Raw genomic sequence first — 18,615 nt, 5'->3', positions numbered from 1 at the left:
CCCCCCCCCCCCCCCCCCCCCCCCGGTCTTTTTATCATTTGGTCATGAACTGTTTCTCTATCCGTGACCTGAAAGGTAATTTTTTTCCTTGCTGCCCTAATTTATTTCACCTTTTATATTTAAATCATGTATCCATTTGGAGTTTATATTGGCATGTAGTGTGACATTGGTCTGTACTTAAGTTTCTACCTGACAACTTTGCAGTTTTCCCAGCAGTATTTGTCAAATAACGAGTTCTTAACCCAGTAGCTTGAGTTTGTGAGTTTGTCAAATGAGCTACCTCTTTGTACTGGCATATAAATAGAAGTCAGTTGCACCATCTTTTTCTTCTTTCCCCTCCTCCCCTGCACTACCCTGCGGGCGCCCCCCCCCCACCATGGAGTAAGTCATCTTTTAATTTTTTTTCTTCCCAGTTCTTATTGTCCTTGATTTCTGTGTGGCTCCTGATCAAAAATCATGACAGCTGGTGGTATAGTGGATGTAGTGCTTAACTTTGAGTTAGGAAGATGTGAGTTTGAATCCTGCCTCAGACATTTAAAATAGCTGTAAATTCTTGGGCAAGTCACTTAATCTGGTAGGTGAGGATAATGATAACATTTGAGACATCTATCTGGAAGGATTGTTGTGAGACTCAAATGAGATAATATGTTTGGAATGTTTTCAAGGCTTTTCAAACCTTCAAGCACCATATAAATGCTGTCTATTATTATTATTATTATCATCCTTTTGCTTTTTTCAGCTCTTATTGACCTTTTTAAAAAACATGTGTATTTATTTCAGTCAGGAAAAGTCTTTTTTTTCCCCTTCTCCCATCTTAGCTCCCTTCCCCAATTGAGAACAAAAGAAAAGCAAACCCTCTGTTACAAATATATACAGTCAATCAATACATGTCTACCTTGGCAGTATTCAAAAAGTTTAAGTCTCATTCTGATTTCTGAGTCCTTTACATCTCTATCAGAAAATGAGCAGTATGTTTTATCATAAGTCTTAGAATTGTGGTTACTCATTATACTGATCAAAGTTCCTAATTCTTTCAAAGTTATTTGTCTTTACCATGCTGTGTTTGAATGAATTTGTTCTCTTATTTTTGTTTGCTTCACTTTGCATCAGTTCATACAAGTCTTCCTGGGTTTCTTTGAAACCATCTCCTTCATCATTTCCAACAACACAATAGTATTCCATCACCTTCATTTACCATACCTTGTTCAGCCATTCATCAGTTAATGGGCCTCTCCTCAGATTTCCCTCGGAGCACTTCAAGAAGAACTCTGGTTTTTACATTTTTAGAGTTTCTTTGATTACGATTAATTCATCCTTTAATCTACCCTCCCTTCTCCCCTTTATTTTCTATTTCCCCGTTTATTGAGATTTTTTTGGTACACAACTCTGTGTATGTGTGTATTCTTTGATCAGTTCAGAAGAGAGTGAGGTTCAAGAGTCAATGCCTTCTTACCACTCTTTCCTCCTTATTTGTATAGATGCCCACTGATTATGTCTAATAACTTTCCCTTACTTTTCTTTTTCTCCCACTTACTCCTAGTGTATTTCTCTTCTCTTTCTGCTCTTTTAAAAAAAAATCAAGAAACAGCTGAGCCATCCTCAGGCCTTCTATCTAACCAGCCTCCCTCTGTGATCCCTGACGATAGGGTTCAATGGGGACACATGTATCATCTCCCCATATTAGAATGTAAGTAGTTTATCCTTATTTAGTCCTTAATCATTTTTCGTTTATACCTGCATTTTTATATTTCTCTTCTTTTTTTCCCCCTCCAGCTTTGAAATTTTTATACAGCTCGGATCTCTTGAAAGCCCTTTATTTCATTAAAGGTCCATTCTTTCTCTCCCTCTTGCCCCCCTTCCCCCCCAGTAGAATTGTAGTCACTTTTGCTGGGTAAGTTATTCTTGGCTGTAAACCTGTCTCCTTTGCTTTCTTGAATATAGTATCCCAATCTCTCTGCTCCTTTATAGTGGTAGTTGTTAAATCATGTGTAATCCTGACAGTGGCTCTCTCAGGACTTGAATTCTTTCTTTCTGGTTGCTTGAAGTATTTTTTTTTTTTTGACCTGGAAACTCTGATTTTTTACTATGATATTCCTAGAAACTTTTGTTTTAGGGTTTCTTTTAGGAGATGACCAATAAATTCTTTTAATTTCTACTTTTCTTTCTGGTCCTAACACATCTGTGCAGTTTTCTTTTAAGATTTCTTGAAATATGATGTCTAGGTTCTTGTTTCAGTCATGGTGTTCAAGTATTCTGAAGATCTTAAATTTTTTCTCCTTGAAGTGTTTTCCAAGTCAATGGTTTTTGCTGTGAAATGTCTTATATTTTCAATTTTTACAGTCTTTTGACTTTGTTTTAATATTTCTTTTTGTCTTGTGGAATTATTGGGTTCTTTTTGGTCCCATTCTAATTTTCTAGGAGATTGTCTCAAGGTTTTATAGTTCTTCTGCCAAACTGTTAATCCCCTTTCCACTTTTTTCTTCTGTAGTTCTCATTTATTTTCCAGGCTTTACCACTAGTGTCTGATTTCATTGACTGAAGCATTTTTTAAAATTCATGCTTAATCTCTTCTAGGAATTTGTTGCAGTTGTGTTTAAACTGTGTGTTTTTCTTTGATATTTTCTTGTAGATGTTTTGGAGCCATTCTCTTTTTTGGGGGGGTTATGTGTCTTGAGCGTCCTGTTACCATAATAGCTTTTTATGGTGGGATTCTTTTTTTTTTTCTTTGCTCATTCTTGTAGCCTACTTCCTGACTTTGGACTTGAAGTTAGGGCTGGCCTCTGCAGAATGTAACACAGGAAAATTCTGGGCCTCTTGCTTCTTTCTTGGGATATTGAATGTTGTGGGATATTGAAGCTCAGGGTGAAACCTGCAAGCTTCCAGTACTCCCAAAGATCTGATTCAAGGCAGAGGCTGATTGTTGCCCCCTGGTCTGAGCTTTGCAAATTTCCAACTTAGGTTTGAGTCTAAGCAACAGTGAACTGTTGCTGTATTGCTGTTATCTGAACCTCTTATTTTTCCCCACAATGGGGATTCTGAATCTTTTTGTGTCATGGACCCCTTCGTACAAGAGCTTATTGTGTGCCAGGCACTCTGGGGTAGGAGTTCTTTGATCAAGATAGCTGGAACTTTGATGTGACCAGGATCTATGTATTTCCTTTTGTATGCTCTTTTCCTCCCTAGATCTTATCCATTTTTGAAGTCTTAGCTCCTTCATCTACACAAGTCTTTACCTGATTTAAACTAAGTGTCACTTCAGTTCATCAAACATTTAGTCTTTTGTTGGGTGGGGATACAAGCAAGGAGAGCACTTAAGCTTTTTCACTATCTTAACCTTAAGAATGAGCTGCTGCTTTGTATTATTATCCTTTAATACTTGTATGCCTTATCTTCCCAATTAGATTTTAAAATTTGGAAGGGTGGGATTTGCACTTTTAAAAAAATAATTTTAGTAAATATTTTCTAGCTAACTGAATTCTGAAGGGGTACTTATACATTGTATATTTTTAAAATATAATGTAAAGAGTTGGTAGGGACAAAACAGGAAAGGCATGGAACAAGTTTTCCATATAGCTCTATATCCTATGATTTTTACCAAAGGCAAAATAAATAAAAACTGCAATGAGTTCAGTAGGGGAGGGGAGGGGGATTGAACAGGTCTAAAGTTTCCCTGGTGATTAGTCTCTAAAGAAACAAGCTTTCCAACGTTCTATGGTAGTGGCACTTTGAAACATTTTAAGTGATAGAAACGATTGGTGTTCTGAGTTGTCCTCCTGAAGTCCCAGGTTGGTAAATCAAAATTGTTGTTTGTACCCTCAGCAGTCTTCTCTCTCTAAGAAGGTTGTGGCCCTATAGGAAATTAGGTTTGCGTCCAGAATAGTTGAGGGGGTCAAAGCTGTTCCACCTTACACCCCAGGTACTTCCACTATCTTGGTTTCTTCAAGGTTTATCAGTTTCTCCTCCTCAGGTGTACTCTTTTTTTTTTTTAAAGCATTCCCTCTGTTGTCATATTTCAGTAGTTTTTTCATAAAGGAATATATTATTTGGAGCAAGTAAAACCATTATAAAGTAAAGAAATTTGATTAAAGTACCAGACTGCAAAAGTAGGCAGGATGACTCTGACTGTCTAACTTGAAACAGGAGCAAGAAAAAGTGGTTCTTCAAATAATGGGAAATAAGAAATCATATCCTTAAGAATGATTTAGCATTTTATATTCATTGGCATTTGGCCTGTGGTTGGTGAGGACATACCCTCCTGATTCGTGGTGGTCTTAGGACCAAGGTATTAAAAAAAATGAGCTTAGAGGGAGTCCCTCATGTTTACCAGTAGGGGACCTTGTGACAAAGAAATTGATTTAATCAGAACAGCTACAGAGGACAGCTTGGAGCACTGGAAAAAGGAAAGCTGTGTGAAAAGTTTTAGGGGGCAGACCAGTAGCTGAGAGCACTCTGATAGATTTACTCCCTGAGTCTCCTAATCTTAATTTAGTTTCCCACCTGTGATGAGAACTCAGCATAAAAGGTTAAAATTAGCTCAGTCAAGACAGATTTGTGTCAGAAGAGCAAGCACCAAGGTTTCTGACCAGCAGAACTGAAAAACCAGACTTTGAATTTCATTGAAGTAATAGGCCAGTCAGTCACTCAACAAGCATTTAGTAAGCATTTAATATTCAGCAGGCACTGTGCTAAGCACTGGGCATGCAAAGAAAAGCAAGAACAGTTCCTGCTGTCTTCAAGTAACTCACAGTCTAAGGGGGGGAGGGAGATAATATATAAAACCTAAATAAATCCAGGATAATTTGGAGATAATCTCAGAGTGAAAGTGTTAAGGGGACCTGGAAGGTCTTTCAGAAAGTAGGATTTTAGCTGAGACTTGAAGAAAACCAGAGGAGGAGGAGAGAGTTCCAGATGTGGGATACAGCCAGTGAAAATGTCTCAAGTCAGGAGATGAAGTATTTTGTTTGGGGAAAAGTGTGAGCCCCAGCTGTCACTGGATAAGAGTATGTAAAGGGGGAGTTGAGAGTAAGGTGTAATAGGAGGAAACCAGCTTATTTTATTCATTCATTCATTCATTCATTTATTTGTTGAGGCAATCGGGGTAAAGTGACTTGCCCAGGGTCACATAGCTAGTAAGTGTCAACTGAGGCTGGATTTGAACTCGGGTCCTCCTGACTCCAAGGCCAGAGCTCTATCCACTACGCCACCTAGCTGCTGCAAAACCAGCTTATGAAGGGCTGTTTTAAAAGCCAAACAAGGGATGTTAATATTTGATCCTCAGGGTAGTAATAGGGAGCCAGCAGATGCGTGATTATTCATAAGAATTATTAGAAGTAGAAAAAGTAGTAGGTGCCAACCTTCGTTCTGCAACTTCCTTGTTTTGTGACTTTCAGTTAGATAACTTTAGTCACTGAGCCTGTTTACTCATCTGTAAAATGGGACTGGTCAATCCTTATCTCATAAGGTGGTTTGTAAGGAAAGCTCTTTGTAAAATGTCAAATGTATGTAAATCATAAGCTGTTGTTAATTGTACTTTGAAATTGGGCTACATTTGATATCAGAGTTCAGATAAAGAGATATGGTCCTTATGCTCCAAAAGTATCTGTTCTAATGTTATACAGATAATCATTTGTGACAAATACACAGGCACAATGTGATGGCATTTTAAGAAATTTTTATGAAATGACAGTAAAATGTAGTCCCATTGTGTCATTTGGAGGATGGAATGTGCTTTTTGCCTGCTCTTCATCTGGCAGTGGATTATATTTGTATTAGTGATAATTGATTTTGAAAAGAGCTCTGGAAAGACCCTAGACCCCAATGGTGCCTTTGGTGTTGTGTTTGAGAAAAAAATTCCTCAAGTGGAAGCATCTTTGAATTAAGAAAAATTTGAAAGTTGTAAAGGTTTTCACAGTTGGTGAAATATTGGACAACTTTGGGCCACTATTGAACCAAATTTACTGTTAGAATCCTAGAATTTTAGAGCTAGAAGGGAGCTTGGAGTAATCTAGTTCAGGGTCATATAGAAGTTAGTGGTAGTGCAGGGGTCCGGAAAACCTGTCTTTAGACTCGCTCTCCAGTGCTCCTCCAGTAAGATTTGTAGGTGATGTTGCCTGGGAAGTAGGAGTTGGATGTTTTCTTTGGAAAGAAATAGAGAGTTAAAACTGAAGAGGGACTTAAATCAGGGAGGTCACTTGTTTAATGGTAACGTTAAGAATTTATGATTATATGTATTAGAAATGTTATGTTGGCCATACCTGTTTGGCTTTAGATGGAATTGAACTTTTAAAAAACTGTTGGTTGGTGTGTCTTTTAGAAACTAGAAGACATTTTCTTAAGCATTCTTTAGATTCAAAGCAGTTTAGAAGAAATACTTCAGTTTTGAACACTTGGTTATTTTGATAATAGGGAAGAAATAAATCTCTAGCCTTGGAGTCTGGAAGACCTCTTTTCAAATCTTAACCTCAAATATATATTAGCTGTGGGACCTTGAGCAAGTCACTTAACTTTTCTTGGCCTTAATTCTCATCTGTAAAATGAGGGTGGGGTATGTCTCGGTGGCATGGAGGTCCCTTGAAGATCTAAAGCTCTGGATCCTGTGATCATTTTTACAGGTGCTGAAATTGACCCAGGCAGGATCTCTCTCTAGCTTAGAGGTCTCTCAGCCAGATTTACTTTGAATTTAAAACTGTTTGACATACATCACATTATTGTTGATGCTTTTGAGCATAGCTGATAGTGTGCCTTTTTGGGCTGCAAAATGTGATTAAATCATTTTTGCTTTCCCTAGGTTTTGTAGAGATCCCCGAGTATGACTGCAGAATGAAGCGGCGCTTGGATGACCAGGAGTCACCTGTGTATGCGTCCCAGCAGCGACGTATCGCCAGCAGCACAGAAGCATTTCCACACCAGCATCGTGTGCTTGCCCCTGCACCTCCTGTGTATGAGACAGTTTCTGAGACTATGCAGTCAGCTACAGGAATTCAGTACTCTGTTACTCCCAGCTATCAGGTAGGACTGGGCCACAATCCCAGAGTAGCCAGGTAGCACAGTGTGTATAGAGAGCCCTGAGCCTGCAGTCCGGAAGACCTGAGTTCAGATATGACCTCAGACACTTCCTAGCTGTGTGTTCCTGGACCACACTTATCCTCTCTCATCTTCCCTTTTGTCATCTGCAAAATGGCAATAAGAATGCCTGCCTTTCAGGGTTGCTATGGGAATACATTGAGATAATATTTGTAAAGCGTTTTAAAAACATCATCATCATCATCATCATCATCAATATCATCAATATCCCTTTCACACTGTTCTCATATGAGCATGAATTCAAGGCTCATCAGTCTCCTGGTTGCCCACCTGTATTCTTGATTTATCAGTGTCTTTTCCAAAATGTGTCAGAACTGAGTACAATGGTCCACAGGTAGTTTGCCCAGGACAGTGCAGAAAAACTCCCAGTGTCCCTAGCTGTTCTTTTCTTAACACAGCCTAAGATTGTATTTGCTTTCTGGTTATCACAATCCCAACTAGAACTTTTCACTAGAAATCTTTAATTCTTTTTCATTTGAACTTCTAACTTCTTCAGTCCTATAAATCTGTGGTATAAGATTTGGCATATATTTTGTCCTGATCTTATTTTATCCATATGGAGAACTTTTAGTGTGGAGACTCCCTCTACTGGTGCAGACCTGCAGCTCCTTCCCTAGTTACAGATTCAGAGCTTTAGTTGGAGCACTGAGGGTTTGGCCTTGCCAGCGGAGGCACAGCTCGTGTGGGTCAGGCAAGGGCTGACTTTCATCCTTATTAAATTTCACCTTGCCTGGGTAGTTGGAGGAGGAGAGGTGCGGAAAAGGGGCTGTGAGGAAAGGTAGGAATTATGTTTTGGATACATAGGTTTAAGAGGTTGATGGGTTGTTTAGGTTTTTTAAAATTCAGGTTTTGTTTCCAATCTATTTTCTCTCCTGAAAGAAAAAGGAAAAAAGCCAACTCTTATAACAGATGCAGAGACAAGTCAAACAAATTTCCTTATTGGTCATGTCCAAAAATTATCTCCATCTGCATCTTGAGCCCCTCATACTTGTCAGGAGGGGGTACTTTATCTTTGGTCCTCATGCAGTCTTTGGTTAGATCTCTTAAATCTTTCAAAATTGTTTATCTTTACAGTGTTGTTCTTATTGTATGAACTGTTCTGGTTCTGCTCACTTTATTCTGCATCAGTTCATACAGTTCTTCTCGAATTTCTCTGACACCATTGGATATTCAGTTTGAAATATCCAATAGGAATAGGCATTGGGGTGGATATCTAGATCTGAGTCATCTCTTCCTGGATAAGATAATTAAAGCACAAAGAGCTGATGAGATCACCAAGTATTAGAGTGTGGAAAGGGAATAACAGAGGGCCTGGAAGAGCCCCAGGGCCTTGGGAACCTTGGGACACAGCTCCTGTCAGGGCCATGTTGGCAAACCAAAAGAGAATGTCACAAGAGGCAGGGAAGAGTGAGTATCCAGGAGTGAGAGGGTGGCAGCAGAGTCAGGTGCTCTTCAGAGGTGAAGGAGGACAAGGGATGATCTGATGTGGCAGCTCTCATTGACAGATTTGGAGAGAGTAGTTGCAGAGTGTTGGGGTGGGAAGCTGGATTGCAAAAGGATGGAGGAGTGAGGAAGTGGGGGCAATGGAGTGTAGACAGCTTTTTTTAAGGAATTTGACTGAGAAAGGGGAGAGAGATCTCTACCTTGAAGAGTTGACAGGCTCTAGTGAAGGTTTTTTTTTTTCTTAAAGAATTCAAGAGACTTGAACATGTTTGAAGGTAGCAGGAAAAAAACAAATCTATTGGGAGGGATTGAAGACTAGAATGGAGAGGATGATGGAGGGATCAGTCTGTTGGAGAATGGGATTAAGGGCACTTAGAGAGGGGAAGGCCTTGGCTAACTTCATTCTTAGAGAAGGGGATAGAGGACACTGGGGAGAGGGGAAGTTTTCAGGAAAAAGAATTGGTTTTGTGCAGCCTCTGGGTAGACTGGAACAGAGTATCATTTAGAGAGGAAGGAAAGGCTACAGTGAGGACCCAAGTGAGGAGTCTCAGTTCAGCATACAAGTAGGAGTATAGAAGAAGGAAGGTAAAAGTAATCTAGGGCTTGGCTTTGTCAAGGCTTGAGTGGTGAGAAGGCTGTTGGGCAACTAGAGAACTGTGTAGAGTTGTATACTTACAGGTTAAGATTGGGATCTTAAGAGAGGAAAGTGAAGCCAAAGCCAGACTGAGCGAGTACTGAGGGATAGAGAGATGAGAGATCATGATCAGGACAAACAACAAATAGGAGTATTTGGAGAGGTGAGGCATAGAATGAAAGGAGGTTAGGATGAGATAGAGGAATGTCAGTTTTTGATAATAGAAGTGGAACACTTGTGGGTGATGATGAAATAAGGTATGACCATCCCTGTGGGTGACTAAAGCTTGTGGAAGAATTGGTCGTGGAACTGGAGATGGAACTGGGAAGTTAAGTAAGGTGTTTGAGGGAGCATTGCCATGAATATTCGTATCCCTTTGTATGAAGGCAGGAGTCGGAGAAAGATGGTGAGCCAGAGAGCTAAACTGCTTGAGAAAGGAGAGAGCATGCCCTACCTGGTGTTTTACTCTTTAAAAATGAGAGTTTCTGTCCCTTCTGGTCTGATATAGAAGTTTAATTCATTGGATCCTAGCTTGCCTTTGTCTGAACCCTTTAAAATCCACTATTGAAAATCCAGAAGGCATTTCAGGTTGTTCCCAGTTTACTTTTCCTTTTGTGTCACAGATTTTTAAAGAGTTACTTTCCCTCAAAATTTTCATCATTTCCACCACAGCAATCAGTCCTTCCTTTTGGGATGAATCAGAATTTCCTTTTGTTAATTCATCCACCTTTTTAAGGAAATCAGTGTAGGTGAAAAAAAGGAAGTAAAAAATAGCTTAAAAAAACTCTTGTTATTTTCTTTTAAGGAGACTGAAGAAAAGATATTTGTATTTGGATTTTCTTTCCAAACTTGTGTTTAGCTGTATTGTAGAGTTTTTTGGAGAGCCAAAAAAACAAGACTGTTTTAAATGACAGGACTCCTACTTAAAACACTGCCCCTCTCTTTCTCTCTACTCCCATATCAAACATTCCCAGGTCTTTTTTTTTTTTTTCCTTGTGGCTGTTGGGGTTAAGTGACTTGCCCAGGGTCACACATCTAGTGTCAAGTGTTTGGTCTGAGGCCGGATTTGAACTCAGGTCCTCCTGACTCCGGGGCCAGTGCTCTAGCCACAGCACCACCTAGCTGCCCCTCCAGGTCTTTCTTTTGACAAGGTATCAGCTTGTCTGTTCCCTATTAGTCAAAATCACTGTTTTGTTGCTAGTTGTTTTCAGGGATTGTGCATTGGTGGTGGTGGTGGTGGTGGTGGGGCGAGGGGTTCATTTGGAAACACCCTAGAAGTTTGTGTGGTATGTTGAAATGTTATCAATACGATTTTGAAAAGTGTAAATCATTTATGTTGGGAAGGAAGGTCCTAACTAATTATTTCTTTATTGTGTTTAGCTGGGGAGGAATTTGTTCATCTCAACCCTGGAGTTATTTGTTTTCAGGTTTCAGCTGTGCCACAGAGCTCAGGCAGCCATGGCCCCACTCTAGCAACTGTTCACAGTGGCCACCATCACACAACTTCTGTTCAGCCTCATGGAGGACAGGTGGTTCAGAGCCACACTCATCCAACCCCACCAGCCGCACCAGTGCAGGGACAGCAGCAGTTTCAGAGGCTCAAGGTAGGATTCAGCTTTCTTTCAGGATTGAATGTAATACTCCAGGATGTCTCAGAATCTAGGGAAAAAATCTCCTTAGACATCTTGTTTTGCCAGCAATTTTGGAACATGGTAGAATAGCAGGTAAATTGATTTAGTTTGTATCTTGATTTCTGATTAAATTTTATGAAATCTTGTTTGATGTTTGCTGTGTTATATGAATTGCTGATAAAACAATCACCATTGCATTATCTCTGGTTATGACAGCATAGCTTCATGTGTTCTGTGGTTTGTGGAATTGTTATTCTATGCTAGATCACAGTGTGCAAATAAGCTAAGAGACAAACCGGTGGAGCAAATCCTGGTACTCAAAAGTAAGGGACTCCAGACTAATGTTTGGATTATTTTTTTGCAAATAAAGTTCATCACACTGTAATTGTAGTTAAGTCAGCTTAAGTTAACAATCTCTCAATATACAAATTGCTGTTTCTTGAACTCTACTTTCACTTAGAAAAAGTATAATTACAGCATTTGCAGTAGCAACATTATATATCATTCACAATAGCTTGTTAAAACATTTTTATTCATTTGTTGGATACTTAAACTGAACCTTTTAGCTCTGAGTCCTCAACAGAACATGTTTAATGAGTTCTTATAATAAAAGTTCTATGATAGTACAGGGTAATAGTGTAAATCCTACTGCCGTCTTGGAATCTTAAGAGCCAGCTGACAAAGTTCATTCTTGATAAATAAATCATGTTTCTTTTTTGAGGAATCCTTGTCAAGTTTTAGAGGAAAGCTATAATTTTGAATGAAGTGTTAATATTTGCACCTGTTCTCCTGAAGGTACAGTAGATTTTCTTGCTCCAGAAGTGCATTATGTTCACAAAGCTAGTGACACTTGAGCTCTGGGGTCACCTAACTTGAGTATCACATCATTGAATGTATTATTATATCTTCATTTCAGATTTGGGGATCTCTGCCTTTCCTCTCTGCATATAGGGAACGTGAATTTAGTGGAAGTATAAAATGTCAGTTTGTCATTTGGAAATTCCGTTTTACTATAAACAACACCTTTGCCTGAGTGGTTTTTCTCACATTGTATACATACATACATACATACATACACATGCATGCATGCATATCTTTATTCCTGTTTGAGGGGAAAATTGATTATAAGTTGATTATATAATAGCTTGTTATAATACACAACAAATGTATTGATTATAGTATAAATGATTAAAAATGTGGCTTAATCATAATCTTGTTGTGAATTTGAATTGTTCCCTTTCAGTGGAAACAAGTCTAGCAAATGTTTAAGCCCTTGGTATCCTTATCAATTGACGTGTTCTAATCCATTCCTTGAAGGAGTGTGTGTGCTCAGGGGATGCAAATTTATTTTTATACTAGTCTAAGTAAGTGTCGTAGGTAGGGAGGGAATATAGATGGCTCTGAAGTCAAAGAATTCTGGATCAATTCATTTGTCTCAATTCAGATAATTGAATTGACTGTGCTTAATGTGAAGCCTATCATTTGAAGAGTACTTACTACTTGGCTTGTTTATTTCAAAATTTTGACAGTGACCGACATAGTTTCAAAAATTCTGTCCAAAAAAATTATAAGGTGAAACAGTGGTCCTAGGTAAAGTTTTAGACCATTCATATCTCATGTGATCTAGCTCATTTTATGTTTTGTTGAGGTTTGTCAAATCTCTAATGCTATGAAGAAACAATGTTGGTAAGGCCAACATTATGATACTTATATTAGATTGTGCTCATGTGATTGATGGTGACTTTCTACATTAATACTGTGTATTAATTATATAATATATAATATAATTCAGTGTTACTGATGCTATCCAAAGCTGTCTGTTTATATGTGTTTTGTGTTATGTGTTTGTATAATTTATAACAAGAATATTCTATGAGAATACTGAAATACTCCAAGATTGTTGATTTCATTTCTAGGTTCTCCCTTCATTGATAACATTTCTTATCTGTTCTATTCCATAGCATGTGGTCTTTATGATTTTCTGTGGCTAACCTTCTGGAGATGAGGCTCTTTCTGTTTATTAGGCTTGTTTTCAAGTGACTCATAACCCATCATCAAGCTCATGATTGAGGTCTTGCCATCTTGGTAGACCCTGCAACAGTCTGCTTAACAGCATGGCCTTTGAGAATCCAGGGTCACTTCCTTGCCACAAAGACATTAGAAAATGTCAGAAATGGAGGTCCATGAGAATATTCAAATATTCCAGGAGTCAGTTGTGTCTAAGCTTTTTTTTTCTCTCTTTGGAAAACAAAATATAAAAAGGTTTAATTTTGGGGAGGGTGATGGGTTATTTTTTTCATGTCAGCAAACTATTCATTACCTTTTGAATGCTATTAGTTTATATTCCTTTTACTCTGGGTAATTAAACTCTAGGATTTTCAAGTTCTTAATCTCCTGCTGTGAAGTCTTCTCAAAATATCAAATTCATTATCATTTCCAGATTACTAGGTTTATATTGTTCCTCTTTTCAGTTGGGGATCGCAGGCATATATGCAGTACCCTTATGGAATTTTGATCAGTGCTTTTATGTAATGGGGAAAGATTTTCCTGTTTATCCATGTTAAATTTTAATGAAATCCATTTCATTTTTGCTTTTTAAAGAGAAGTACTGTGTCTCCTTTCCTGCCAAGCTTACATAGAGCATTTTCCATCATGTATTTTCTGCAGGGTGATTTCCACTTTAATTGTATTTTTTACAATTTACATTATATAGTGTACTCATTGGCACCATCTTTGTATGTTATAGATTGTCCTTTTCTTGTCATATCACTTTGAATTTTATTCCTTTCTCTCGAGGAATTAACATTTCCACTTCGTTGCCTTCCACGAACTGAATGAGCATGTCCCTATTCCATCATTCAGGTTACTAATGACAGTTTTTCAATAGCAGTGATGCTGAATCAAAATTAACAGTTGATTTGAATTTTATAAGAAATGACTGAATTATCTATAAACTATTGAATAAGGAAATCAGTGAAAGATGTGTGAGCATATATACATTCTTTACCAACACTTTAATACTAACATGTTAGATGTTTATATCTAACATTATGGATTATAAATTTAAACCTGGAAAGAGTCTTACAGGATATGTAGTACCACTCTGTTGAGAACCTCTTATTAAAAACCTTGCTTGAGGGCACACAAATATTCAGCATTAGAGTTACATTTTGAACCTGAGTTTTCAGATTCCAAATCCGTTGCTCCTTTCACACCATAGCTGCTTTATAACAATTAATAATATGTATGGATACCAATAAGAAATACTTAAGAAAATTGGGAGATAAGATGAGGATGATTCATTAGGTAACCCGCTTTCTTTTTAAACCTATGTTTAGGTGATGCCTTAACATAAGACTTAGTGATTTTAAAAGGGACTGATACATGCTATATTGCTGATTTTTAAAATACATTTTTAACATTTTTTGTTTGCTTTTTTTATGTTCCCTAAATCTCCCCTTGTCCCTCTTCCTTTCTCCTTCCGGAGAGCCATCCCATATAACAAAGAATAATTTTTTTTAAAGAAAAAAAGGAGGAAGAGAAAAATAACTGGCAAAACCAATTAGTACATTGAAAAAAATCTGAAAATATATGCAGTGTTTCACACCTGTGGACCTTGTGCTTCTACAAAAGAGTGGGTGTGGAGGTATCTTCACATATCCTCTTTTTTGGAGCCATACTTACTCTTTATAATTTTGTAGACATTTACTTTTTGATTATTTTGTGGCTGTTTACCCAGCCATTTACTTTTTGAAGTAACTATGTATGTTTCTTGGTTCTGCTTAATTCACTGCATGTCAAATTATGTAAGTTTCTCCATGATTCTGTATTCATCATATTCATAGTTTCATCAGTGGCCTCCTTGGGGTGGTGTATATGGTGAGTAGTGAAACCTTTAGGTCAAAGGATAGTTTAGTCACTTAATTTTCATAATTTCAAATTGCTTTCCAAAATGATTTACTGATTATTTACAGTTCCACAATAATGCACCAGTGTGCCCATTTTCCCACAGTCCCTCCAACATTGGCTGTTCCCATCTTTTGTCACCTTTGCCAATTTACTGGATGTGAAGTGAAATCTCAGGGTTGTTTGGATTTTTATTTTCCCTATTATTAGTAATTTGGTTGTTAATATTTTACAATTCTTTTGAGAACTATGCATTCATATCCTTTGAACACTATTCTATGAGGAAATAGTTTTAGGTCCTCTATCTGCTGGTTGTCCTATATATCTTAGATAACATATATTTATCTGAGAAACTTGATACAAAGATTTTTTTCTCCATTCAACTGTTTTTCCTGTGACACTAGATACATTAACTTTATTTGTGCAGAAACTTTTCAGTTTCAAGTAATCAAAATTATCCATTGTATTTTTTGTATTTTCCTATATTCCTTGTTTGTATAAGAATATAACAGATAAGAATATCTTTCAATTGTTTTTTAATTCAGCTCACCAAATACTTGTTGAGTGTTTACTTTGTAATAGACTTTTAATTTTCATTTACTTTTTGCATGTGATCAACATGTGTTTTTTCAGGAGGGGTTGGGGAAAGGATAATTGCCTTTTTAAAAGGTACAGCTAGGTGGGTGGTAGTGGGTAGCAGAAAAGGGAAGGAGATATCCTACACTGCCCTCCCCCTTGATCTTTTACCATCACCTCCAAACTAATCTGGTTCTAGCCAGCCTCTTTAGGGAAGGGAGGGGAGAGAGTGAAGTGAGGACCATCACCCTCAGTCTTAGGCCACCTTTCATCAATGTGGAGAGTTCTATCTATACCTCTATTCCTCCACGTACTAGAGGGAGGCTTAATGTAACATAGCTACCCACCCTATCCATACAACTTCCAGTCCACAAGGGCTAGAACCAGTTCACTTTCCAGTCAGTTGTTAGCCTATGAAGTTGTGATCTTCTAAAGAGCATTATTTGCAGAAGCCTGCTTGTTCTCAAATCTTCATGAAGGATGCCCTCAATCCATGGAGAGATAATTCTCCTTTAAGATTTTGTGGAGATGGAGATGGATTCAGTTATTGCCTTTCTCTTCTTGGGTTGTGATCACATCTGAGACCTTTTTTTTTTCTTGGTGAGGCAATTGGGGTTAAGTGACTTGCCCAGGGTCACACAGCTAGTAAGTGTCAAGTGTTTGGTCTGAGGCTGGATTTGAACTCAGGTCCTCCTGACTCCAAGGCTGGAGCTCTATCCACTGCACCACCTAGCTGTCCCCACATCTGAGACTTTTACTAAGACTTTAATATCTCCCTATTTTACAGATACTCTGAGAATTAATCCCTCTTCTCAGAACTGTGTTGCCATCAGCATAAACCTTCTCAATGGTCTCATCCATTTAGGATCTAGTACTGTTCGGTCTTCTCCCATTTTACTCTGTAGTAGTTTATGAATGAGTTTTTATTCTAATCTGGTTTTTCCTTGGCTGCTGTCTTTACACTCGACAAGGAAATCAGGTGTTTGCTGGGGTGAAGTCATTTAAAGAGTCTTGATTTCCTTATTTCATTATGTGATTTATCTGTTGTTTTTTTTTTTAAGTCTTTCTCATAGTAGGTACTCAAGTGTTTGCTGAGTTGAATTAAAAGACAGTAACTAGCAGCAGAGGCACATGGTAGATATGAGTAAGTTGCAACATATTACCAATGAAGAAATCAGCGGGATAATCAGGATATCACAAATGTGTGTGGATAAACTATTAATTGGCCACATAATGAAAATGAGGAGTAATAAATGCTCGGCTAGTATCCACACATTGCCAAAACATCTAGAGGATGGCTTCCTGTGAAGGATGGTTCTGGAAGATATGGGTGGGTTATAGAGAATGAGTTACAGTCTGCATCATTGAAAGGACTACACATAGCTTGGAGATCTCAGCTGTCCAAGTAATGAAGAACATGGAAGGGCCTGGACTAGGGACTGGGCATCTAGGTTCTTGGACTTCAAATTCAATATTCTTTGCATTATGCCATGCTTCCTTAAAATGTTTTGTTGAATGTTTTACTTATGTGAGGAAATTAGTGTGTCTTTTGACTCATTTTCTAAAATGGGGTTTGCCCTCATGATATGGTTCCTTAATTATTTAAAATCTTAATATTTTCTATGGTTTTTTTTAACTGAATTTTGCATTTATGTACTAGGTTTTTTAAAAAAATATTCTGAGTTTTATTTTTAACTAAAGAAATCACTGTATAGCTTGTGGATTAATTTTTTGATGGATAATTTTGGGATTTGTATTTGCAGGTGGAGGATGCTCTATCCTATCTTGACCAGGTAAAGCTGCAGTTTGGTAGTCAGCCTCAGGTCTACAATGATTTCCTGGACATCATGAAGGAATTTAAATCTCAAAGGTAAAAAGGCATTTACAGCTATCCTGATGTCTTCTGTTGAGATGTGAATGTTTGTTTGAGGATGAAGTCTAATGTCATTTTTGGGGATATGGGAGGATTCTTTAGGTTTGGATCTCCATTAGTGCAAGGTTCTTCCATGGAATAATAGTGGGGCAAGTTGAGTGCTGAGCACTTTCTCTTTCTCTTTAATAGCCAGATTTCCAGCTCTGGGAGCTAAGTTTTCATCAAATTTTCCTACCCCTGAAAAGCCACATTGAGATTGATCTAAATCATTCCCAAAAAAATCCACATTGAGATTGATCTAAATCATTCGGTGTTCTTCTAACACAAAATATTAATATATGTGAAAAAGAAGTTAATTAACTTCTACAATGTAAGAAGTGTAGTATATAGTATACATGTTATACTATACGCACAACACACGTATGTATATAGATAATATAGCCCAAGTTGTAACTTGAGCTTCTTAAAAATGAGTTAACTGACCTAGCCTCTTCTCTTGCTTTGAAGAATGAAGCATTTGGGGTTGCTCTTTCACCAGGTTATTTACTGAAAAAATCTATTTAGTGGATTTCAGAGAAATCATGGTCATCTGGGTGTATTTGACATTTGTGGTCTCTGGGTGGTTCTTAGGTAATTTGTCACATTTCTTTCTTCTTTTCAGCATCGATACTCCAGGAGTGATTAGTCGGGTGTCACAGCTATTCAAAGGCCACCCTGACTTGATTATGGGCTTTAACACCTTTTTACCTCCTGGCTATAAAATTGAGGTGCAGACCAATGATATGGTGAATGTGACAACTCCTGGCCAAGTTCACCAGATTCCCACCCATGGCATCCAGCCTCAGCCTCAAGCCCAGCCCCAGCATCCTTCCCAGCCATCAGCTCAGTCCACCCCGACCCCTGCCCAGCCAGCCCCTCAGCCACCACCTGCCAAAATCAGCAAGGTGAGCTCTTGGGAACATTCCATTCATGTCACAGAAATAGCTCTGCAGCATCTTTTCTCAATTCTCCCAATGCTTTCACAAAGAGGTCATTGAAAAATGTCTGAAATTGTGTGATTTGTTTATAGTTCAATATACTGTACCTTTGGGGTTCTTTCCTTCTGGAGTGGTTCGACTTTGTACACCAAACCCATAGAAAGGATTTTTTCCATTTAAAAAATAAAATATAGAATCTATAAAGAACCCCAAGGTAATGTGGCAGAATAGAGATAGTGCTGGGTTTGGGGTCCAAATTCAGCCTGAAATACTCCCTCCCTGTGCCACTGTGGGCATGGCATTTGACTCCTGTGAGCCTTAGGCATCTTCCTGGGGGTTTGTTGAGAAATCATAAGGCATTATCCTGAAGAAATTATAGATCCTTTGATTTAGATAAATGAAGAACAGTCTACTTTGAGAATTTTTTTGCCCTTGTTAACCCATAAAGGTTTCTCCCAAATTTTGATTGACTAGATCCCTGTAAATTTTAAG

The 18,615-nt window shown here is 38.0% G+C and overlaps 1 protein-coding gene across 1 annotated transcript in view; it reads left to right on the top strand.

Moving 5' to 3' along the window:
* Positions 1 to 18,615, top strand: part of SIN3A (SIN3 transcription regulator family member A) — a 50,210-nt gene that overhangs the window by 3,946 nt on the left and 27,649 nt on the right. The window contains exons 2-5 of the mRNA XM_027858323.1: positions 6,788 to 7,008; positions 10,588 to 10,764; positions 17,037 to 17,143; positions 17,808 to 18,090. Coding sequence (XP_027714124.1) covers positions 6,820 to 7,008; positions 10,588 to 10,764; positions 17,037 to 17,143; positions 17,808 to 18,090 — 756 coding nt within the window. The 5' untranslated portion in view covers positions 6,788 to 6,819. The remainder of the gene's footprint in view (positions 1 to 6,787; positions 7,009 to 10,587; positions 10,765 to 17,036; positions 17,144 to 17,807; positions 18,091 to 18,615) is intronic.

Source organism: Vombatus ursinus, unplaced genomic scaffold, assembly GCF_900497805.2.
Source record: "Vombatus ursinus unplaced genomic scaffold, bare-nosed wombat genome assembly UNPS02000749.1, whole genome shotgun sequence".
Lineage (NCBI taxonomy): Eukaryota > Metazoa > Chordata > Mammalia > Diprotodontia > Vombatidae > Vombatus > Vombatus ursinus.
The sequence above is the reverse complement of the archived record's forward strand: the minus strand, read 5'-3'. Positions and strand labels throughout refer to the sequence as shown.